The sequence below is a fragment of the Pelophylax lessonae genome, assembly GCF_965119305.1.
Source record: "Pelophylax lessonae genome assembly, chromosome: 1".
Taxonomy (NCBI): Eukaryota; Metazoa; Chordata; class Amphibia; order Anura; family Ranidae; genus Pelophylax; species Pelophylax lessonae.
Genome location: NC_138768.1, coordinates 714,691,191 through 714,717,403, shown reverse-complemented (window position 1 = coordinate 714,717,403; position 26,213 = coordinate 714,691,191). Strand labels below are relative to the sequence as shown.

The 26,213-nt window shown below is 41.4% G+C and overlaps 1 protein-coding gene across 1 annotated transcript; it reads left to right on the top strand.

The window, feature by feature from the left end:
- The first annotated feature begins 24,674 nt into the window (after positions 1 to 24,674).
- LOC309560058 (putative claudin-24) lies at positions 24,675 to 25,752 on the top strand. The gene has a single exon (XM_082263576.1). The coding sequence runs from the start codon at positions 24,738 to 24,740 to the stop codon at positions 25,398 to 25,400; it is 663 nt and encodes a 220-aa protein (XP_082119702.1). The 5' UTR covers positions 24,675 to 24,737; the 3' UTR covers positions 25,401 to 25,752.
- Positions 25,753 to 26,213: the final 461 nt, after the last annotated feature.

The following is a 26,213-nucleotide window of genomic DNA, read 5'->3' as shown; positions in this document are numbered from 1 at the left end:
TTCACAATATATTGTCTGCTATAAATATAATGATGTAACAAAATAATTAGCAAGACCATAATTGACCCTTTATGTAAACAGGGGCGTAGCAAGGGGTTGGCGAGACCGGCACCCGCCAGGGGCGCAGGTAGGGTTGCCACCTCATCCCTTTAAAGCAGGACACATATTAATTACACAGGTTCTGTGGCTAATTTAAAAGCACATAAGGCACTAAATGAGTTTATTTACCACTTTTACCAGCCCCAGAATCTGTGTAATTAATAGGTGTCCTGCTTTAAAGGGATGAGGTGGTACAGCTCTGGTCTTACACACACTGCTGTAGCCTCAGCATTCCTCCGGCTCTACCGTTTTTTTTTAACTCTAACAAACAAACAGCTCCTGCAAATGATACATCCATCCTTGCTTCCATGTCTCTGGTCTCTCACTCCGGGTCAGCAAGGCAGGTGGCTCCCTTATTCCTGTTTCCCTGCACGATTCCCCCTCAGTGCCCTACATCAAGCCCTCTGCAAGTTCAGGCCCCTCTCTCTCTGTCACCCCCTCTCTCTCTCTCACACCCCCTCTTTCTCTCCCTCTCTCTATCTCTCACCCCTCTTTTTCTTGTTGTTCACACCTGAGACAGTGATTGCCCACTAGAGAGCTCTACACTGGGCAAACAAGGGACACGTCTTTTAAATTCCCTTTTATATTTTTTTTGTTCATTACATTTTTTAATTGATCATGGGGGGGGGGGGGGGGGGGGCGATACAGCTCCTCACCAAGGGCACTGGAGACCCTAGATACGCCACTGTATGTAAAGTCTGCTATTTGTTCAAAATAATATAACAAACATGACTTTTTATATACACTATAACATTCTAATAAATTGTTCATTTCATCAACAGGAAAGTGTCACAGAGGATGAGGCAGGTGTCAGCCAGGAACCTGTGGAACCCTCTGTATCTGCCCTACCTCCTGCCAAACGGCGGCAGAAACAGAAACACATTGATGAAGTAACGACAGAGTTCCTGAGTCAGGCCTCCATAGCCCTCAAAAGGAAGCCGGACGAACATGAGTCCTTTGGGAACATGACGGGCAATAAGCTCAGGAAAGTCGATTTTCTACAGCGCCAAATGGTTGAGAGCCTGATTCTGGAGGTGCTGCATAAAGCAGAACGGGGCCGACTACAGGAGAGCACCCATGCCCTCCACCTCCACCACAACAACCCCAGCCACCACCTCCACAACAGCCACAACTGCCACATTGCAGTCAGTGGCAATATGGCCCTCATGATGCCAACATCCCCTCATGGCAGCATGATTACTGTTAAGCCCAATTATAATTTACCCTAATTTTGACCCTGTTATTTATGTTACCCCTTTTTATTTATTTAAAATTTCTATTAGTCAAAATTGTCCTTTTTTATTTTTATTTTTACAATACGGAGAGTATTTATATATTTATGTTTGTTTTTCTTATTTTCACAAATAAATACGATGATAAAAAAAAAAGTGGCCTATCTTTATTTTTTAAAATGTAGAATATTGTACGTAACCAGCAATATATGTTTTATACATTAAATCACAAATGAATAAAGGGACATCAATAGTTAGTCAAAATACTAAGAGAATGGTGAAGAGTTTAAAATATTTAATTTTAAGATTTGATGCACCATATAGAATAGACAAATCATTATCTTCATCATAAGAGAACACATGCCTTTTTAATTGTAAAGTATTGAATTATGAGCAGCATCTTCCTTCTTCTCACATTTACCAAGATGAGCATGTGCTCCGCATTTCACATATTTTTAGGACTGCCGCGAGACGAAAGTTCTTTCTGGATAAAATGGCTAGTTTACTTGAGAATATTCTTCCGGGTCGTTATTTGGTTCTGATCATGCGTGTTCCGATTTGTAGATGTTTGTTGGCCGAAATCTGTACTGACTGACGAACAAGCGGCCGTTCTGTTGTTGGCCAACAAAAATTTTATAGCATGCAGACCAGATTTTGTTCGGCCGAAAAGTCGCAGTCGGTTGTCGGAAGCATCATACTAACAAGCCGACAATCGGCCGATCGGACGTTGGCCAAACATTTACGGCCGACAATCGGTGCGTGTGTACGGGCCATTAAGCTTGCTCAATTAAGCTTTGATAAAAACCTGGAAGCTGATGGATTTCAATGCAAAGCTGCATTAGATTTTGCACTCTCCAGTTTTAGTAAATCAACTCCTCTCTGACTGAGTCCAGGGAAACACATGGTTGCACACAATAGGCCCTATTAGGCTCCGTTCACATCTAGGCGTTTTGGGGCGTTTTTGGGGCGTTTTTCTGCTCTAGGATCAGCTCTCAAAACGCCCAACAAGACAAATCCTATTCATTTCAATGGCCCCTGTTCACATCTGAGCGTTTTGACGCCCAACGCTCAAAAAAGTACATGAGCTTCTTTTTGGGCAGATTACAGGCGTTTTCCATTGATCTCTATTCAATCTAAAAACGCCTGCACAAAAATCGCGGTAAAAATCGCGGTAAAATCGCGGTAAAAAACGCCGCAAAAATCGCGGTAAAATCGCGGTGAAAAACGCTACGCTCAGGTGTGAATGTAGCCTTACAACAGAAAGTCTATTGGACAATCACTACTTCAGTAAAACAGTTCAGAACACAAACAGCTACTTATAATTTTACTTATAGACAGCATCCCTCACGGTGATGGCAAGGGTAGCTCTAGTAACACAGGTGAACAGCTAGAGGAATCCAAGGCCAGAGGACATGGGGGGGGGGGGGCACCTCACTGGAACTCCAGCAGTAATCTGGGATGTAGTAATTTGGGTGGGTCTTCTGGAGAAGCTGTGTCGTTATCATGTTGGAATACTTCCCTGTGGCCCAGTCTCCAGAGGGAGGGGATCATGCTCTGCTTCAGTATGTCACAGTACATGTTGGCATTCATAGTTCCCTCAATGAACTGTAGCTCCCCAGTTCTGGCAGCACTCATGAAGCCCCAGACCATGACTTTCTCACCACCATGCCTGACTGTAAGCAAGACACACTTGTCTTTGTACTTCTCACCTGGTTGCAGCCACACACGCTTGTCACCATCTGAACCAAATACGTTTTTCATGGTCTCATCAGACCACATGACATGGTTCCAGACACACAGGCATTAATGTCTAAACCACTGGCAACAAAAAATGAGTACACCCCTAAGTGAAAATGTCCAAATTGGGCCAAATTAGCCATTTTCCCTCCCCAGTGTTACAAGGTCTCAGGTGAATGGGGATCAGGTGTGTTAAATTTGGTGTTATCACTTTCACTCTCTCATACTGGTCACTGGAAGTTCAACATGGCACCTCATGGCAAATATCTCTGAGGATCTGAGAAAAAAAAAAGAATTGTTGCTCTACATAAAGAATGCCTAGGCCATAAGAAGTTTGCCAAGACCCCAAACAGTTTGCTGAAGGCAAGCAAACTAAGGACATTGATTACTGGATGTCCTGTGGTCTGATGAGACCAAGATAAACTTATTTGGTTCACATGGTGTCAAGCATGTGTGGCGGCAACCAGGTGAGGAGTACAAAGACAAGTGTGTCTTTTGCCTACAGTCAAGCATGGTACTGGGAGTGTCATGGTCTAGAGCTGCATGCAGAGGCGGACTGGGCCGGGGGGAAAGGGGGCATTCTCCCTCCAGGCCGCTGTAATTGTCATTAAAAAGGCCGCTCTGCCGCCAGCTGGAACTGCGCATGTGCAGTTCCGGAGCTGGCCGAGTCTACTGTTCGGCCGGTGTCAGAGAGGAGCAGCTGCGAGTTTCTTTGTGTCCTGTGACAGGGAGGTTGGCTGCACCAGTCACAGGGCTGAGTCTGTGTTCCATACACTGAACAGCACAGCCCCCTCCAGAAAAGCTCTGCCTCCTCCCGCCCCTCTCTCAATGTGCCCGCCCACACTCGGGGAAGTCTGTGTGTCCGAGGTCTGTGAAGAGGATTGTGTGGGCGGGAAGTTTGAACTGACAGCCACATCGTAAGTCTGAAGCCGTGCATTGCATTCAAGTAAGTGAGCTGTGACCGATCTCTCCTCCTCCCCCCCCCCCCCTCCTGCTCTCTCCCAAATCCCTCTCCCTTCTCCTATTTCCTTATCTGCAGCTAAGGAGTTCTATTTCACCAGCCTGTGCAGTATCTGCTCCTGTGTAGTGTGGTTTGGCTGCAGTGCTGCTGGTGTCCCCACAGTCTTCCTGCATGTTACCCCCAGTCCCATAGACTTCTAGTAGGCTGTACATTTAACTGCTTTCTCACCAGCCACCGCAGTTTTTCTCTATTACACGAAACGACATACCTGTATGTTGTTTAGTGTAATAGACAGCAGGGGTATGTGCTAATTGGCTAGAGAGGAAGCCAATCAGCAGGTACAGTGGACGCAATGTCCGCCGGCAACCCGCGATTGCCCCCCCCATGCAGACAGAACTGCGGGCTGCCTATATAAACAAGGCAGTATGCCATTCTGTCAGTAATGAACACTGGGATCCTATGTTCCTGCAATTTAGGAACACAGGTCTCTGTGTTCATCTAGTGAGTCCATCCCCCACACAGGTAGAAAGCACTTCCTGGGGACACACTTAACCCTTTGATTGCCCCTGGTGTTAGCCCCTTCCCTGCCAGTGTCATTTTTACAGTAACAGTGCATATATATAGCACTGATTACTGCAGTAATGTCACTGGTACCCCCAAAAGTGTCAAAAATGTCAGTTAGGGGTCCGATCTGTCCGCCGCAATGTCACAGTCCCGCAAAAAAATCACAGATTGCCGCCTTTACTAGTAAAAAAAAAACTAAAATAAATACAAATTACAAATCTATCCCCTTGTAGATGCGATAACTGTTACGCAAACCAATCAAAATACACTTAGGCTCCTTTCACACGGTCCGCCTCCGCAGGCGGATCCGTGTTGCTCAGCGGGGATCGATCCGCGATCCCCGCTGAGCCGGGCGGATGACAGCTCCATCTCCGCTCACAGAGCGGAGAGGGAGGTGTCTCAGCACCCGCTGCCCTCTATGGGGGATCGGAGGAGAGCGGACCGCTTGTCCGCTCTCATCAGATCCGCTCCGCTCCGATTACTGAACGGATGGAAAAATAGGGTTTCCATCCGTCCAGATTTCAGCACAGGATCGGATGCGGATGGCAGCGGGTGTCAGCGGAGGCGACCTCCGCTGACACCCGCTGCCCCATAGAACTGCATGGAGGATCCGATCAGATCCGCCTAAAAAACTGACAGGCGGATCTGATCGGACCGCCCGTGTGAAAGAGCCCTTATTGAGATTTTTTTTAACAAAAATATATAGCAGAATACATATTGGCCTAAAATGATGAAAAAATTTAGATTTTTTTATTTTTTTTATTGGGAATGTTTTACAGCAGAAAGTAAAAAATATTGTTGTTTTTTTGCCGAATGGTCGCTCTTTTTTGTGTGTTTATAGCGCAAAAAAAAAAAAAAAAACCTGCACAGGTGATCAAATTCCACCAAAAGAAAGCTCTATTTGTGGGGGGAAAAAAGGACATAAATTTTATTTGGGGACAGCGCCGCACGACTGCGCAATTGTCAGGTAAAGTAGCACAGTGCCATATCGCAAAAAAATGGCCTGGTCCTTAAGGGGGTAAAACTGTCTTTAAGTGGTTAAAATGAACAAAAAGAGCTGCAACTTTGATGCCCTTTCTAAAAAGAACAGCAGGAAAAACGCACAACCTAAAATAAATCTATGGGACTGCAGCTAAGGAAAACTGAGTACACCAGCACTGCAGCCAAACTACAGTGCACCGTGCCCAAAGGATTGTATGCATTTGCAACAGGCACTGCCACTCCACTGAAAAGAACCATGCTCGGGTCACTTTTCAGAGGCATTTGGCAGTCAGTGAGGAGGGGATATCACATTTCCTCACTGCCTGTTTTAACCTCCTAAATGTTAATCTCTCCAGGCAATGACGTGGTTCACTTCCAACTCACACCTTATTTCCACCATTTTCTGTAGGTATTAGATGTGCTCTTGCCCTATTTTGTGCACATTTAATACATAAAGAGAGTTCTGGATATAAGGTGGAGTTCAAAGTGACATTCTACACCTAATTGGAGCACATAACAGAAGATTTGGGGATTTTGTTAAAGGGGTTGTAAAGGTTCCAATTGTTAATAAAAACCTACTGGCTCCTTCATCGGGTGCCACCATAGAGAGACGATTTCCGTGGGGGTACACCTTGCCGGCGCGTTCCCAAGTCCCACTGCTGCATCCATTGACACAGACTTGGCCCCGCCCCCCGCTCCCATGTCACTGGTTTTGATTGACAGCAGTGGGAGCCAATGGTTTCAGTCAATGGCTATCAATCTATCCAATGAGGACAGAAACAGCCGCTGGAGCCGCTGGGCTTGTGCACATCACTGGATTGGCTCAGAAAAAGGAGAGGCTCTGGGGGCAACTGCAGCAAACAAGGGTTTCACCTTATTGCATAGAATGTGTAAGGCAGCTGGTCCAACAGAAGCTGGCTTTTTGTCCGGCCTCTGTCAGACGAGCATACTGCAAAACCAGCAGCCAACAAGCTCCCGATCAGCGGGCGCTCTCCTCCAATGGGTGAGAGCGCTGACCGGAGTGATCTGGCGGGGGGTGGGCTGTCCTCCTGTTGGAACACAAATGAACATCAGGGGTGATCACTGTACTAACATTGGATAGTTAGTACAGTGGCTGCGGCTCTGATAGGAGCTGACAAATTTTTTTAGTTCAACTTGCTGGGTTGAATGAAAAAAACGATGTAGCTCCGCAGGAGGGAAGAGACCCAGAGGTCGAAGCTGCAGCAGGCTAATAGCCACCTAATCAGTGAGGTAAGGTCCTCACTATTATTTGTTTGCTTTATAATGTCTGGGATGGGAGCCGAGTCGCTGCACAATGGGCCTCTGGTTTGTATTTGCCCCCTGGGCTAAAAGTTGCCAGTCCTCCCCTGGCTGCATGAGTGCTGCCGGCACTGGGGAGATACAGTTCATTGAGGGAACTATGAATGCCAACATGTACTGTGACATACTGAAGCAGAGCAGAATCCCCTCCCTTTCGGAGACCGGGCCGCAGGGCAGTATTCCAACATGATAACGACCCCAAACACACCTCCAAGACGACCCACCACCACTGTCTTGCTAAAGAAGCTGAGGGTAAAGGTGATGGACTGGCCAAGCATGTCTCCAGACCTAAACCCTATTAAGCATCTGTGGGGCATCCTCAAAGAGAAGGTGGAGGAGTGCAAGGTCACAGACATCCACCAGCTCTGTGATGTCGTTATTAGGGAGTGGAAGAGGATTCCTGTGGTACTTGTGAAGCTCTGGTGAACTCCTTGTCCAAAAGGGTTAAGGCAGTGCTGGAAAATAATTGTGGCCAAACAAAATATTGACACTTTGGGACCAATTTAGACATTTCCCCTTTAGGGGTGTATTCACTACTGTGCCAGCAGTTTGGACATTAATGGTTGTGTGTTGAGATATTGTTATTGTTGAGGGTACAGCTAATTTACACTGTTATACAAGCTGTAAACTCACTCACATTGTAGCAAAGTATAATTTTTTTCAGTGTTGCCACATGAAAATATATAATAAAAAATTTACAAAAATGTGAGGGGTGTACTCATTTTTGTGAGATACTGTATATACAGTGGGTACGGAAAGTATTCAGACCCCCTTAAATTTTTCACTCTTTGTTATATTGCAGCCATTTGCTAAAATCATTTAGGTTCATTCTTCTTCCTCATGAATGTACACATAGCACCCCATACTGACAGAAAAACACAGAATTGTTGACATTGTTGCAGATTTATTAAAAAAGAAAAACTGAAATATCACATGGTCCTAAGTATTCAGACCCTTTGCTGTGACACTCATATATTTAACTCAGGTGCTTTCCATTTCTTCTGATCATCCTTGAGATGGTTCTACACCTTCATTTGAGTCCAGCTGTGTTTGATTATACTGATTGGACTTGATTAGGAAAGCCACACACCTGTCTATATAAGACCTTCCAGATCACAATGCATGTCAGAGCAAATGAGAATCATGAGGTCAAAGGAACTGCCTGAAGAGCTCAGAGACAGAATTGTGGCAAGGCACAGATCTGGCCAAGGTTACAAAAAGATTTCTGCTGCACTTAAGGTTCCTAAGAGCACAGTGGCCTCCATAATCCTCAAATGGAAGACGTTTGGGACGACCAGAACCCTTCCTAGAGCTGGCCGTCCGGCCAAACTGAGCTATCGGGGGAGAACAGCCTTGGTGAGAGAGGTAAAGAAGAACCCAAAGATCACTGTGGCTGAGCTCCAGAGATGCAGTCAGGAGATGGGAGAAAGTTGTAGAAAGTCAACCATCACTGCAGCCCTCCACCAGTCGGGGCTTTATGGCAGAGTGGCCCGACGGAAGCCTCTCCTCAGTGTAAGACACATGAAAGCCCGCATGGAGTTTGCTAAAAAAACACCTGAAGGACTCCAAGATGGTGAGAAATAAGATTCTCTGGTCTGATGAGACCAAAATAGAACTTTTTGGCCTTAATTCTAAGCGGTATGTGTGGAGAAAACCAGGCACTGCTCATCACCTGTCCAATACAGTCCCAACAGTGAAGCATGGTGGTGGCAGCATCATGCTGTGGGGGTGTTTTTCAGCTGCAGGGACAGGACGACTGGTTGCAATCGAGGGAAAGATGAATGCGGCCAAGTACAGGGATATCCTGGACAAAAACCTTCTCCAGAGTGCTCTGGACCTCAGACTGGGCCGAAGGTTTACCTTCCAACAAGACAATGACCCTAAGCACACAGCTAAAATAACGAAGGAGTGGCTTCACAACAACTCCGTGACTGTTCTTGAATGGCCCAGCCAGAGCCCTGACTTAAACCCAATTGAGCATCTCTTGAGAGACCTAAAAATGGCTGTCCACCAACGTTTACCATCCAACCTGACAGAACTGGAGAGGATCTGCAAGGAGGAATGGCAGAGGATCCCCAAATCCAGGTGTGAAAGACTTGTTGCATCTTTCCCAAAAAGACTCCTGGCTGTATTAGATCAAAAGGGAGCTTCTACTAAATACTGAGCAAAGGGTCTGAATACTTAGGACCATGTGATATTTCAGTTTTTCTTTTTTAATAAATCTGCAACAATGTCAACAATTCTGTGTTTTTCTGTCAGTATGGGGTGCTATGTGTACATTCATGAGGAAGAAGAATGAACTTAAATGATTTTAGCAAATGGCTGCAATATAACAAAGAGTGAAAAATTTAAGGGGGTCTGAATACTTTCCGTACCCACTGTATATATATATATATAAAATTTATAGACTATTTTTATGGTATGTAATTTACATGGGATGAAGTTGCTGGTGTATCATGGCACGTGCCAAACAATTTTGCATTAATCCACTTAGCATGTCATTGGGAAACCTTTAACCATATTTAGATGTTTAGAAAATCATATGTCCCTCATGCAAAACATATACTGCTCAGGTATATCACTGGATTTAAGTTTGTACATTCCAACTGGGTTGACTTTTGGAAAAAGGTCTATGCATTGATGTACATGATTTTTATACTTCTCAATGATATTTTGATTTTTGCCGTTAAAATGACGACATTCCTATGGGTTTTCTAACTCTTTTTAAACTCTAATATTTGAATTAGGGATGTGGCACTCAAAGGCCAATCAAACAATTTATTCATTTTCTGTAGTTAGAATAATTATAAAGTATACTTTGTTTAGTATGATAAGTATTCCTCACATGAAGTTTTGTGCAGTTTGGGTGTGATGTTTATTTCCACCTTTAGATAACCACATACATTTTTATAAACATCTGCACAATCCTTTTAAACGCGATCTTTCAACACATTTAATCGTGCGACAATAAGTAACAAGATGAAAAGAATAGATTTTCCACTTATTTGGTTTGATAATTTCTTTGCTGTCAGCCAAGAAATGCCATTACTTGACTGCCCACCTCTATTCTGTTATATATGTTCATATCATGTTACCCATTGCATTACTCTCACAGAAAGTCTACCTTGTGTTCAGGGTAACTTTACAAGAACAATATTCCATTATGTGACTGAAAATAAAACTGAAGACATAAAATAAGGAGTTCAGTAACCACTTGAAGACCAGGTGCATCTACAGGCCACCATGAGATAACATTATACTGCACAGAGTATACTGAGAAATTGCCGTGGTTCCCATTAATGAAAAAAATAAAAATTTAAGAAAAAAATGCATTATATCTAGCAACAACAATTGACCCTAGAAAGTATTAACAAACATACTGTGTATGTATGTATATATATATATATATATATATATATATATATATATATATATATATATATATATATATATATATATTTAATCAGCCCCCTTTAAATAATGACATTTTGTTGCTTTGCAGCCTGAAATGAAGACAGACACGGTTTTTGTTTTATCCATCTGTATTTGCTAGTGCAGTTTATAACATCCAAGTAAAGAATATAACATCAACATGTCAGAAAAAATAAAAATAAATTCAAAAACAGAATCCTGACTTTCCAAAAAGGATCAACCCCTTATGTTAGCATTTTGTTGAATCACCTTTTGCTTTAAATACAGCCTTTAGTCTGTTGGGATATGTCTCCACTAACTTTCCACATCTAGACTATGCAATATTTGCAGAACTGCTCAAGTGTAGTTCAATTTGATGGTGAATGTTTGTGGACCACGAATTTTCAATGTGGTTTAGGTCTGGGCTCTGACTAGGCCATGCAAGGACATTCACCTTTTTCTGTGTGAGTATATTTGCTATGTGCTTTGGGTCATTGACATGTTGGAAGGTAAACCTTCTTCCCATTGACAACTTTCTGGCAGGGAGCACCAAATTTTCCTCAAGAATTTGATGGTATTTTGCCCCATTCATTTTACTTCTATCCTGACAAGTGCCCCAGTCCCTGCTGCAGAGAAACACTCCCATAACAGGATATTACTACCTCCATACTTTACTGTAGGAATGGTGTTATTTGGATGGTGAGCTGTATTGGATTTTGACATATTGTTTGGTGTTGAGGCCAAATAATTAAATTTTTGTCTCATTTGACCATAACACCTTTTTTCCATGTGGTCTCAGAATCTTCAAGGTGCGTTTAAAGTGGTCAGATGAGACTCTGTATTGTCAACAGCGATCTAGTTATTTCTTCTTCCCGCAAAGCAGGGATAAAAAATAGAAAGGTAAATAAAAGCAGCACACATTACACATTGTTCAGCACACAACTAACCCTTTGATTGCCCCTAGATGTTAACCCCTTCCCTTTTAGTGTCATTAGTACAGTGTATAATATTAGCACTGATCACTGTATAGTGTCACTATTGATGTCAGTGTCAGTTAGTGTACCTCCCAGCCAGCGTCAGCTAGCGCCAGATTGCCCGCCACACTATCACAGTCCAAATATAAGTTGCTGATCACAGCCAATATATTATAACTTCTATAGCCGCGTAAATTCTAGTATATATACCATAGTTTGTAGATGCTATAACTTTCACACAAATTAATTAATACACATTTATTGGGATTTTTTTTTCTTTTTTACCAAAGACATGTAGCAGAATACATTTTGGCCTAAAATTATAAGGAAATTAGATCTTTTGGGATTTTTTTTTTATTAGATATGTTTTATAACATAAAGTAGAAATTATAATTTCTTTTTTCAAAATTTTTGGTCTTTTTTCATTTATATAGCAAAAATTAAAAAACCCAGTGGGGATCAAATACCACCAAAAGAAAGCTCTATTTGTATGAAAAAATGATAAAAATTTAATTTGCGTACAGTGTTGCATGCCCGTGCAATTGCCAGTAAATGATGTATGAAAAGAAGGGGGGGGGGGGGTGCGCTGATCTTGTGGAAAAGCTGCTACTGAAAAAAAGGGTAAAAATGTGTATATGTGATAAGTACACTTTTCCTATTGTGATTATTAATAAATAAAATGATTAATAATGATTTCCAATATTAAACAATATCAAATGGTGATAACTGTGTAAAACAAAGTTTAAACACAAAGTACATGTGAATGAAACTATAAATCAATAAATTAATTATTTAAAAGAGTCCCATTCCATGAATCTTCTTTCAAAGTGATGATAGTGATGAAAGGTGAGAGAATCAAAACAAATAAATGGTGATTGTGATATCCCTCCACCAGGTGAATTTCCTCCTTACCCAGCGGAAAAAAGGTAGGAGCCTTAGATGTATCCAATTTTCCCTTGGCTTATATAATGTAATCCACCTTTATTATAGTGCCAACACCACTGTGTATAAGTAATGGCCTCTTACCATGGAAAAGACCTTTTACGTTTGTGGTACATTCATATATAGATGGCGCTATTCCTTCTTAGTCGGTACAAGGTGCACGGCTCCCTCGGTTGTTTCAGCAAAGATAGTAATTTCCTCCGCTCGAACCTTTGGTATCTTCTGGCTCACTGCATAACATTTAGTAGAATCCAATCCTTCTCAGGCTGCTGGTTGATCATTAAGTCCCACATGTTGTTGATTCTTCACAAAAAATTACAGTTTTATATCTTTATGTTTGAAGCCTGAAATGTGGCAAAAGGTCGAAAAGTTCAAGGGGGGCGAATACTTTCGCAAGGCACTGTATATATATATATATATATAATATATATATATATATATATTTATATATATTGCTTTGTCAACAGCACAGAACCACTCTTATTTATTGTTATATGGCTTCTGACTCTACTACATCTCAACATAAGTTAAGGAAGGATGAATTTTTTCACATGCACAGCAGCAACTTACAGCCAGCAGTGGCCGATTAGTCACGTTAGTTAATATATCCAGCTGTTATTGCGCAGAAGCACTTATTTTCCAGAATTTGGCTGAATTTGGTCTTAATCGCAATGCAGGAATCTGGTAGCTACTGGTGTTGTTAGTCGTTGATTGCATTAAACAGATGATTGTCGTGTTGTGTTTTATGTGCAATGTGGCACTGGTTGCTAGCCGAGTTATGTCTTCATAACCTTCCTTCTGTTCAGATCCCTAGGGCACTCTAGCTTATGTGCTGGTTGGCTGAATAAGGCTTCTTTCACATGGGTGGCAGTGCCTGCCAATTTCTGAAAAGCATTCTGTTATAGAACACTTTTCAGAGAAGGAAGAGCAGCAGCTGCGAGGAGTTAAGGAGGCGATCCTGCCACCTCCTAAATATGTTTTTTTTTTTTTTTTATCCCAAGCTGGATTGTGTACTAAAATACTGCAGTGCAGCTGCGAGCCAAGCGCATGACTTGTGTTTGCGGCACGCTCCTATTGACTTTCATAAGCGTCTTTAACAGGTGGTTCCACCTGTCAAACTCTCCTAGCCAAGTTAAAATTGTGGTGGTTGCAAAGCAAAGCATACAGCCTTTTCCAGCTGTAATGGTAGAATTTAGGAAAGTGGTTTGGGGGCGGTATAATCGTGACTCATCAGCCTATTTTTACCTTCTCTGGGCTACCCACGTTGAAGAGCCTTAGCAGTGAAAGTCGGCCTACTAACTTCAACCCTATATAGCTGATTCTTGACAAATTCAGTAAAGTTTCCCTGTGTGGTCATTTACACCAGCTACTCTAAGCCTCTGTGACAATGCGAGGAATACAAACTAGCAGATAAATCTGCCACGGAATGCTGGTCCACCATCAATAAGTGCAATATAGCTGGAAAGAATATATATGAAAGATGAAAAATCTAAAAATCAAAATAATATAAGAATCTAGTAAAAATTGCAAAAAATAAATAGTGCTGCCAGTTTAAGTCTATTCTAACATCTATGAAAAGTGACCGGAGAGGAGGAATTTAGCAAAGAGGAACAGGGTCCGGACCCCTGCTACATGGGAGCAATCCCTATTATCGACCTGCGATTCACCCCTGTAGGGGTACTTAGTTCCGGTAAGCGCGGGATATACTGAGAGGGGAGCACCCGATTCCTCACCTGCACATCCACTCCGAGTCACCTCAAAAAGAACACCTTATCAATTTTGTGGACTTTGCACATAGTTATACCGCTTTGGACTCTCTGCACTTTGTTATATTTTTTTGCAATTTTTTACTAGATTTTTATATTATACCGTTTTGGACTCTCTGCACACTGTTATATATATTTTTTGCAATTTTTACTAGATTCTTATATTATTTAGATTTTTAGATTTTTCATCTTTCATATATATTCTTTCCAGCTATATTGCACTTACTGATCCTGCACTTTTTGCATAATCACCTATTTGTGGGTTTATATTCATTTTTAGTAATTTCTACAACCAGTTGTGGTTGCACACTTGACTGCCACTTAACACTTTTTTGTGTTCGTTTTTGCACTTCACGTGGCTTGATCCATTTATATTCTATTGCCTTAGTTGATCTGTGCAGATCAATTCTCAACAGCACCTAGCACTTTATTAACCTATTAATATTTATTACCAGATTTTTCATTACTCATTTATTTATTTATATATTCGCCACCTGGCACCCTATTGCACATATTGCACATGATTTAATTTATGCCCTAATGTATATGATATTATCTATGGATATGTGTTCAATGTGACATCATTTATTTGAGGTTATTTGATATCCATTATCCTTTTTGGCATTTTATTTATACATATTGCACAGGTCACCTACCCCCCTCTTTTATTCCATGTAGGCGTAAAATACTAGTGTGAGATCAGTTTGAACACCATACATGGCCAGAGGGTATTGATTAACAATTTCTGATACTTTGACTCCACACACTCTTTTGATATACCTTTTCGCAGGCAGTGCCAATCACTTCATCCCTCTTTGTATACATTACTATATAACCCTTTTTAGGGCTATATCCTGAAGTGGGCTACAGCCACTTTTTCACTTTTATCCTTAGCGCGGATTCCCCCTCTTTCTTACAGTGACTGCATGGTTGCTGGAGGTGTTATTCGAAGTAGAACTTAACTTTTGATATCCGTCTAATTTCTGAGCTTTGCGTCTTCCTGTGTCCCAGCGTCATACAGTATGTTGGACTTCATTTTAGTTGTTCAGGGCTTGCTGCTCCAGGAGATTATCATTTCCATTCTTCTAAATAAATGGTTTCAAGGCTTTTTTTCCCTGTAAATGTTTTATTGCAAAATATCAAACATGATGCAGCATGCAAACATTTTAGTAAGGTGTTTCAAATAAAGAGTGCATACAGAACTGAGGAAATACAGACACCAAAGGAATCATGTATCATTTGTCATATCAACACTATAAAAGCTATCAGGAAACATGGATATACCATACAGATGCAGGAAAACACAGCAAAAAAAAAAAGAAAAGAGAAAAATCACTTTGTAAATATTTGTTCAGCACCAAAATTGTACTGCAACCAAAACCAAGGTCCTTGGTCTCAAAATAGCCTTTTCTTTGTGTAATATCAAATGAAACTCCTTACAGGACAAAGTAGATAACTGAGACCTTTCAGACAAAGTGTTAGACACAAGAGAGGCTACCTTCTCTCTTGAGACTAACACTTTGTCTGAAAGGTCTCAGTTTTCCACTTTGTCCTATAAGGAGTTTTATTTGATATTACACAAAGAAAAGGCTATTTTGAGACCAAGGACCTGTTCCTCAAAAGCATCTCTGCTTTTCTCCCTATGAGTAAATGAAGTTATGACCTCATAATCCCATGTGTGTGTGAAACTGGAACCATCATTTACCTTTATCCATGTATAACTAGTCTAATAGTTCAAATGTGTTTAAAGTAAGCTTGTAAAAATATATATTTTTTTAACCTGATTATTATGTTTTGTAAACATTGATTTGAAAAATTAACATCCCAAATATCATGTACTATTGTAGTCAGTTTTATATATTTTAATGTGTTTAAAGAGCAAATCCATTCAATGACTAAACTCTATTAGGCAACTGGTAATTCAATCAAAGAGAAATTAAAACTGTCAGTAAATCCACTCATTGCAACATAATTTTGGCTTCACATAATAATTTTAATTCTGATTTAGCAGACATTATACACACTTTCTGGACTGGGCTGCAGCGTATGGTCACAGCAGCTCTATTCAATGGGTAAATTATATTAGCCAACTGGTAATTAAATCCAAGAGAAATTCAAACAGTGGTGAATCCACTCATTGCAACACAATTTTGGCTTCACATAATAAATTTCATTCTGATTCAGCAGACATTATACACACTTTCCGGACTGGGCTGCAGCATATGGTCACAGCAGCTCTATTCAATGGGTAAATTATATTAGCCAACTGGTAATTCAATCCAAGAGAAATTAAAACAGTGGTAAATCCACTCATTGCAACATAATTGTAGCTTTATATAATGCATTCCATTCTGATTCAGCAGACATAATACACATTGTCTGGACTGGCCTGCAGTATTTGATTCTCTGTTGTGCAGCTTTCCACATATGCTTGAGTAGCAGTGCATGGTTTTTATTGGGTTCATTGAGTGAGCAGTGCTAAAATCATAGAACGCACTGGCATTCTGAGGAGGTTAATAATAAACCATAGAAGTGTGGCGCTGAAAGTATAAATCACAATAATGATTCTGAGGAGGTTACCAGCAACTACTGTATATAAATTTAGCCAGTGGGATATATCTGTGTAGTAGATAAAGGCCAGGATAAATAAAGTTAGCAAACTCATTGGGTCTCCTAAGTGAGTTTCCATGAAGAATTTTGGGATCTGACTGGAGTGCATCATTAAAGCACATTCATAAAAAAACAAACACAACTTACAAAAAGAGGAAAGGGATACATTGAATGCTAGAATCACTGGAAGATTATTTTGCTGTAAGAATATTTATTTAGAATTGGTGTGTTGATTCTATATCGGATTTTTGGCACAGGCAATAACGCACTTTATTCTGAGAATGTATTTTGATTAGGGCGATTTATTACACATTTGTTCACACTTTTTACATTGTAAGCAATTTACCCATATAATATTTGGGTTATTTGCATAACTTTATGGACATTGGTACATACTCTATACCTAATTTTGCACTGTAGTGTGGGTTAGCTGGTTTTAGTTGAATCTCAAAAGAGTCCTGGCTTGCTATAGGGTGGAATCATCAAATTTGCAAATGAATAGCAGTGCAAAAGATAAGCAATAATAAAGCAACATTTAAGTCATAGTGTCAGGAAGGTCCTGCCAGAAGACTAGCTGGCAACTGCAGGCAAGGTCCTGCCCCTCGAATCTCCCAAGGAAGAAGTGTACTTAGCTAACGCCAATGCGTTAGCGTGCGCTAATTTACTAATTGGCGCATTGGTGAATGTGGAAGTGCCGGGATGCAAATTTGAGTGCACATGCGCACGCTAATGTGCGCGGCGCACCTCATGACAGTTTAGGCGCCAAAAGGGCTATTTAAGCTGGATCTGCTCCCAGGATCAGTGCTGTCTCGTCGACAGCGTTCTGTGCCAGTCCTGCTTCCTGTTACCTGTGTTGTTCCTGAAATCTTGACCCGGCTTGCCTCTGACTACTCCAGTTCTCTGCCTGCACCGACCCCAGCCTGTTCTTTGACCATTCTCCAGTCTCTCCACTTGTACCTGATCTGACCTCTCTGTGTATGACCCGGCTTGTCTGACTCTGCTTATCTTCCAGTATTCTCCGAGGCTTCCAAGTTGCTGCATTGGTCCAACTACTCCCAGGACACCTGCCTCCGTCTGGAACTCTATGCTACCAGCAGTCCTGCAGCCTTCATGCCCACCGGCGACTCTGCACTCTGCGCCTCCTGTTTACTCTATCAGGGACTCTAAATCAGAGGTGTAAGAGAGGCCTTCCTCCGCACATTCAGGCTCTACCTACTAGGTACGTGACACATAGAATTAGATATGCAGTCAAATAGACATTGAACTGGCTACCTTGATTTTTATAGCCTGCTTGCTTTTTACAGTACTTTTGTAGGCGCTTAAATATGACTTCGGATAGGCACTAGAGTCGGATAGGCACCAGAGTAAGGCTGGCCATGCATGTACAGTTATTTTTGTTAAGCCAGCATGCTGAAAAAAATTTTTGAGCCAATTCCACACATTCATGGTGGATTGGGGAATCCCCCCTGCTTTGCATTCTGACATTCAGAATACACAGATCAGTGCTGCAGCCTATCGCCTGCAGCACTGATTGAGTGGCTTTTGTATGACAGGGCTGTTGAACAGAAGTCGATTGGTAGAACATCTTTGTTTCAACTGCAGTGGCCACATATGGATTGAAATTAGGCTGGACCCTGCTGAACCACCTGAATTTTGATTCACGTATGACCAGCTTAAGACTCATTGCTCTCAGTAATCAGCACTCGCTAACAAAGCTGGTCACACATGCCCCAATACATGTCTGTGTGGAGACATTTATGATGAGGGATATAGCTGTTTTTCAGCTATACAACATTAAAAATACTGCATTGTGATAGCAAAAAACACATTTTCTCTGAGAGAAAATGAAATAATGCGAGGATACAGGGCTATAATGCATTAAAAAGTTTAACAATTTTATCAAATGCAACAGGAATTGATTTTATTAGACTATGCTGAATTTTTTCTTTTTTTCTTCCACAAGATCTCAGCAGCAGGTGTACTTGTTATTGGATTCAATTTGGACTGCAGAATGCTTGGAAATGTTGTTTGGGAAGAGAACAGAGACATAATCACTGCTGGGAAAAGAACTACTGTAGCCAAGTGCACCTGAGAGCAGGAGGAACGGACAGGAAGGGGGTATAAAAAAGAAAGCCTAGGAAGTGAAGGGGGGTAGTTGGGGAGAGCCACCACCTGGATAGCTTTTGCTAGTAAAGGTGCTGTTCGTGACTTGCTGAGGAAAGAAGGAGCCTGCGAGCAGATTCCATACTGAGCGCTGCTGGAACCTGACACAGGCTGCTGGATTGAATTAGTTGAAACCGACACTCTTAGCTGCTATGATGCTAGTCTGAATTGCTAACCAGTGATGTCATTAGCCGCTGCCCAGGCCCGCTGCAGGAGCAAGGAGGCGTCATCATCTTCCCCGCCGGACACATGAAGTGCATCAAACGGGCGCCCCTCCAATGCCTCAGCTGGTCGCTGAAGGTATTCCCAAGGGAGAGTAGTGAGAGGGCCACAAACCCACAGTGACGCTGGAATACTGACATTATTTATATTGTTCCCAAAATACCACACGCAACTGCCCTGCATTCTGCTGCTGAATTAGGCTTGTATTCTTGGGTGATTTAAACAATAGAAACAGATTTAGACAGCACTCAATAGTCTTTAGGGCATGTGTAAATGAGCCATGATAGCAGGCACCAAACTTGAATAAAAGAAATACAGTTTTTGTCCATTATGTGAAGGGGTTCAATTTAAAAACACAAACTATACCACACCAGACGTCCTGAGTATTGATGGACAATTGACATCCAGCAGTCAGAGTATGGAAGGGCACCAATTACCATGCCCTGGGAGTTGTGGACCAGCCGTTCAGATTTAACAAAGCACATGCGCGAGAAATGCATCGTCACGGCAACAAACACGCTTGCGTTTCATGCTGTTCTCCTGTGACTGCCATCTTGCTCCAGTTTTCTGACTGTGACGTTATCTGTGCATGCCGTGTTTCCAGTTCAGCCTCCCAAGCGGCTGGTCCACAGCTCCTAGGACATTGGCGCCCTTCCATACTTCCTGACCGCGTACTGGATGACATACACTATCTCACAAAAGTGAGTACACCCCTCACATTTTTGTAAATATTTTAATATATCTTTTCATGAGACAACACTGAAGAAATTACACGTTGCTACAAAAAAGTAGTGAGTGTACAGCTTATATAACAGTGTATATTTGTTGTCCCCTCAAAATAACTCAACACGGCCATTAATGTCTAAACCGCTGGCTACAAAAGTGAGTACACCCCTATATAAAAATGTCCAAATTGGGCCCAATTAGCCATTTTTCCTCCCCGGTGTCACGTGACTTGTTAGTGTTACAAGGTCTCAGGTGTGAATGGGGAGCAGGCATGTTAAATTTGGTGTTATCGCTCTCACTCTCTCATACTGTTCACTGGAAGTTCAACATGGCACCTCATGGCAAAGAACTCTCTGAGGATCTCAAAAAAAGATTAGTTGCTCTTCATAAAGATGACCTAGGCTATAAGAAGATTGCCAAGACCCTAAAACTGAGCTGCAGCATGGTGGCCAAGACCATACATCAGTTTAACAGAACAGGTTTCACTCAGAACAGGCCTCGCCATGGTCGACCAAATAAGTTGAGTGCACGTGCTCAGAGTCATATTCATAGGTTGTCTTTGGGAAATAGACCTATGGGTGCTGCCAGCATTGTTGCAGAGGTTGAAGGGGTGGGGATTCAGCCTGTCAGTGCTCAGACCATACGCTGCACACTGCATCAAATTGGTCTGCATGGCTGTCATCCCAGAAGGATGCCTCTTCTAAAGATGATGCACAAGAAAGCCTGCAAACAGTTTGCTGAAGAAAAGCAGACTAAGGACATGGATTACTGGAACCAGGGAGACCAAGATAAACTTTTTTGTTTCAGATGGTGTCAAGCGTGAGTGGCGGCAACCAGGTAAGGAGTACAAAGACAAGTGTGTCTTGCCTACAGACAGGCATGGTGGTGGGAGTGTCATGGTCTGGGGCTGCATGAGTGCTGCCGGCACTGGGGAGCTACATTTCATTGAGGGAACCATGCATGGCCAACATGTACTATGACATACTGAAGCAGGTATGATCCCCCCCTACTCCAACATAATAACGACCCCAAACACACCTCCAAGACAACCACTGCCTTGCTAAAGAAGCTGAGGGTAAAGTGATGGACTGGCCAAGCATGTCTCCAGACCTAAACCCTATTGAGCATCTGTGGGGCATCCTCAAACAGAAGGTGTAGGAGCGCAGGGTCTCTAACATCCACCGGCTCCGTGATGTCGTTATGGAGGAGTGGAAGAGGACTCCAGTGGCAACCTGTGAAGTTCCGGTAAACTCCATGCCCAAGAGGGTTAAGGCAGTGCTGGAAAATATTGGTGGCCACACAAAATATTGACACTTTGGGCCCAACTTGGACATTTTAACTTAGGGGTGTATTCAATTTTGTTGCCAGTGGTTTAGACATTAATGGCTGTGTGTTGAGTTATTTTGAGGGGACAGCAAATTTACACTGTTACACAAGCTGTACACTCACTACTTTACATTGTAGCAAAGTGTAATTTCTTCAGTGTTGTCACATGAAAAGTTATAATAAAATATTTACAAAAATGTGAGGGGTGTACTCACTTTTGTGAGATACTGTATGCCCATCAATACTCAGATGTCCAGGTTGGTATAGTTTGTGTTTTTTTAAATCTAACCCCTCCACATAGTGGACAATAAACTGTATTGTGCTTTATCCAAGTTTGGTTTCTGCTATCATGGCTACACATGCCATAAAGACTATTTAGCGCTGCCTACATCTGTTTCTATTGGTTCAAACTGCATTTTTCCACTATGTAAACTGACAGCTGCACTGGTTTTAGTTACTTGTTTCCTCTGCCTAACAGGGATCTGGCTTACAGCTTTCAGTGCATGGGATAATATGTTGTTTCTCTTTTTGGCTTGTTTTCCAAAGTAAAGTAAGAGATAGGAAAAGATCACAAATTGTAAAGAAAGAATGAGGAGAAGAAGAAAAGGGGGACTTTAGTGTCCGATAGTGCCAGCTTTTCACTCAGCTGCTAAAGTTGGCACTTAAAGAACCCCTATCTCCTTCTGCCCGACCTACCGGGTGCAAGATTGCAACTATTGACATCATAGACACACCTTATTCATGTGTGCCAGCGTCTTCAAGTGCCCCCAACTTATACTGGAGAAAATGAATGCTAAGAACTATATCCAGATTACTTTATCCTGAGGCCAAATCCATATATAAATTGATTCAATTACCACAGGTTTAGACTTAGTCCCTCATTGTGAGAGCTCCCAGGTGACCTAGCTCATACCCAGGTTTGTTACTCATTGTTGTCTCATCTTATGAGGAGAGCTACAGTATACCACTCGGTGGATATGGTTGTGTTTTCAATGCTATGCTTTATGTTGGTTGACTAACTTGCCAATACAGTGCCTTGCGAAACTATTCCGCCCCCTTGAACTTTGTGACCTTTTGCCACATTTCAGGCTTCAAACATAAAGATATAAAACTGTAATTTTTGGTGAAGAATCAACAACAAGTGGGACACAATCATGAAGTGGAACGAAATTTATTGGATATTTCAAACTTTGTTAACAAATAAAAAACTGAACAATTGGGCGTGCAAAATTATTCAGCCCCCTTAAGTTAATACTTTGTAGCGCCACCTTTTGCTGTGACTACAGCTGTAAGTCGCTTGGGGTATGTCTCTATCAGTTTTGCACATCGAGAGACTGAAATATTTGCCCATTCCTCTTGCATAACAGCTCAAGCTCAGTGAGGTTGGATGGAGAGCGTTTGTGAACAGCAGTTTTCAGTTCTTTCCACAGATTCTCAATTGGATTCAGGTCTGGACTTTGACTTGGCCATTCTAACACCTAGATATGTTTATTTGTGAACCATTCCATTGTAAATTTTGCTTTATGTTTTGGATCATTGTCTTGTTGGAAGACAAATCTCCGTCCCAGTCTCAGGTCTTTTGCAGACTCCATCAGGTTTTCTTCCAGAATGGTCCTGTATTTGGCTCCATCCATCTTCCCATCAATTTTAACCATCTTCCATGTCCCTGCTGAAGAAAAGCAGGCCCAAACCATGATGCTGCCACCACCATGTTTGACAGTGGGGATGGTGTGTTCAGGGTAATGAGCTGTGTTGCTTTTACGCCAAACATAACGTTTTGAATTGTTGCCAAAAAGTTCGATTTTGGTTTCATCTGACCAGAGCACCTTCTTCCACATGTTTGGTGTGTCTCCCAGGTGGCTTGTGGCAAACTTTAAACAACATTTTTTATGGATATCTTTAAGAAATGGCTTTCTTCTTGCCACTCTTCCATAAAGGCCAGATTTGTGCAGTATACGACTGATTGTTGTCCTATGGACAGAGTCTCCCACCTCAGCTGTAGATCTCTGCAGTTCATCCAAAGTGATCATGGGCCTCTTGGCTGCATCTCTGATCAGTCTTCTCCTTGTATGAGCTGAAAGTTTAGAGGGACGGCCAGGTCTTCTCCACAACAGTATCTTGGACCTGCCTGGTGTGTTCCTTGTTCTTCGTGATGCTCTCTGCGCTTTAAACGGACCTCTGAGACTATCACAGTGCAGGTGCATTTATTCGGAGACTTGATTACACACAGGTGGATTCTATTTATCATCATTAGTCATTTAGGTCAACATTGGATCATTCAAAGATCCTCACTGAACTTCTGGAGAGAGTTTGCTGCACTGAAAGTTAAGGGGCTGAATAATTTTGCACGCCCAATTTTTCAGTTTTTTATTTGTTATTGTTAACAAAGTTTGAAATATCCAATATATTTGGTTCCACTTCATGATTGTGTCCCACTTGTTGTTGATTCTTCACAAAAAATTACAGTTTTATATCTTTATGTTTGAAGCCTGAAATGTGGCAAAAGGTCGCAGAGTTCAAGGGGGCCGAATACTTTCGCAAGGCACTGTACATTCTGCTACTTTCCATAGAGGTGTGAATCTAATTTTTGTGTGTTCATTGAAGCTCAATGAAACATATACTGGTGGTGTCAAAGAGGTTGGGGTTTCAAACAGGGCTGGAACAGGAGCAGAGGACCCAAATGAAACAGCGGCTGCTGGGGAGTAGCAATACATGAGCTTTAACGCACCTAAGTTAATTCTAAAAATGAACAGATTTCATGATGAAAATACATTTATTAGCACAATTCTTTATTACCTTGACAGTATCTAGCACCATGTATATCAGTATAGCAAACTATAAGCCTCAACTATTAAAGGGGAGAACACAATTGTCATGGTTGCCCATAGTAACCAGTTTCAGGCAATACATATCTCTTGGCTGGAAAATGCACACATCTGGTTGCTATGAAAAACAAAAGATTTTCCTTTGCCCTAATTTGTTTGGCAATGCCCTCTGTTATTAAACACTGAATTATGCACTGTTTCCATGAATATGATCTGTTCACACCTAGAAGTTAAGCCACTCAATTAAATGTTGGAAGTGGTTTGCAGGTGTCTTTCTTTCTTCCAATCCCCCCCCCCCCCCCATTTCAAGCATATTTGACAATAAAACTTGGACAATAATCATGCTGTAACTCACAGACTAATTAATGAAGTAAAAGCTATAAAAGGCTAGTTGAAGCTGAAAAACTTTCTTTAGACCCTTTTTAGTTGCCCAAGTTCCAGGTAAAACTCTTACAATGAAGTCCTGTTACACAGACAGAGGAGGCTTTAATCACATTTTAGATCTAATTAATCCATATTGAACACAATGATTACTGTTGTGTTTTAGGGTGAGGGGTCATAGAGCCTTCTTTGTTCACCCACTGGCTTGTAATCATCAGGCATTGGGATATAATTTTACCCAGCAAATTCAAAGGTAACAGATCAAATGCTTATCATAAAGTTAACTCATGGCTGCTTGGAATCTTTCCTCCATGTATGTGAAATTCTATCTTTCTTTTGAAGTAAATCTTGCTTGAAAGTCACTGATGGGGTTAACAGGTAGAGCTTATATACTGACTAGCTGAAAGGCACAACTATCACTTCACTATCAGCTTCAGGACACCAGATAGCAGCTGGCCAGTGCATACCATTGTACTGTCCAGGAAAAACTGAAAAGCATGGAGTTGTCCAAAAGAACTTACATGCAGTTTGGAGGAACTTTGCTCTCTCTTGCAGGATGGGTTCTGTCCTGTGTTACCACGTTTGTGCCACTTTGGAAAAACTTGAATTTAGATTTGAATGAATTAGAAAACTGGACTATGGGTTTATGGCAGACCTGTGTTGTTCAAGAAGAAGGAGGAATGCAATGCAAAGAGTTTGATTCCTTTCTGGCTCTGTCAGCTGAACTCAGGATTTCCAGGATTTTAATGTGCTTATCTATTGGCTCTGGGATTCTCGGTCTCTCTATCTGTGGTCTTGGCTTGGACTGTGTAAACATTGGGGAGCAAAGACAGGATTCCAAAAATCGACTTTTACTTCTAGGAGGCATACTGCTTTGGACAGCAGGTCTAAGTGCCTTGGCTCCAGTCTCCTGGGTGGCTTATGACACTGTCCAAGAATTTTGGGATGAAACTATTCCAGACATTGTCCCAAGATGGGAGTTTGGTGAAGCTTTGTTCATGGGCTGGTTTGGAGGGTTTTTCCTCCTAGTTGGTGGCACTCTACTTGCTTCTTCCTACTGTTTTATACCTTCTCATCCAAAAACTGCATGTTACACACCTACAAAGCATCATAAACAGTATCTATCTGTAGACTCCAAATACCCAGACCTGACTGTATAGCAAGTGTTTTTGTTAAAACTAGATCCAGAAACCCTACTTAATTGGGCATCAAATTACCTGTTTGTTAAACTAACTGTCCTGAAATCAAACATTGTTACCATTACCCTGTGTCACATGTTTTCTAAAGAACAATGCAGATAAAAGGTGTCATGGGTAACAATTTTTCCTCCAGGACACAAGAAGATGGGTCTCCCAAAAGAAGCTAATGTTAAATGATCACCTGAAAACCTTAGACATCTCAGAAGTTGCTGATTGTACCAAGTCTTGCTTTCCAATACAAATTCCTACATCCTTCTGGCTCTGATGATCACCTGAGTCCCTGAAATTGAATCAAATGGCTGTGCAACAACCTTAAAGTTGCATTTTAATTTTAACACCTTACCTAAAAATGTCATCATTTATTGTATAAATGACCATATTTGACACCAAAACCTAATTGTTTGCTACAAAATCATTTAATTAAAGTCATGAGACTCAGCTTGTGTATATTCTTATCAAAAATCACATGTCCATACAAGGGGAAATGTTTTTGGTCAGACACAGAAAACTCTTAAATGTAATCACATGTTGAAAGGTAACTTTAGAGAAGCAAAAAAGTAAAATTACTAAAAAAAAAAAAGTATAGATATATAGAAAAGTAGTTTTATATATATATATATATATATATATATATATATATATATATATATATATATATATATATATATATATATATATATATATATAGCAGTTAATAGTGAGTGCTTTAAATACAAAGCATACCTTCTAGTATGCCATTAGTAAATAGTTAGCATTTACAGCTATGAAAGTACC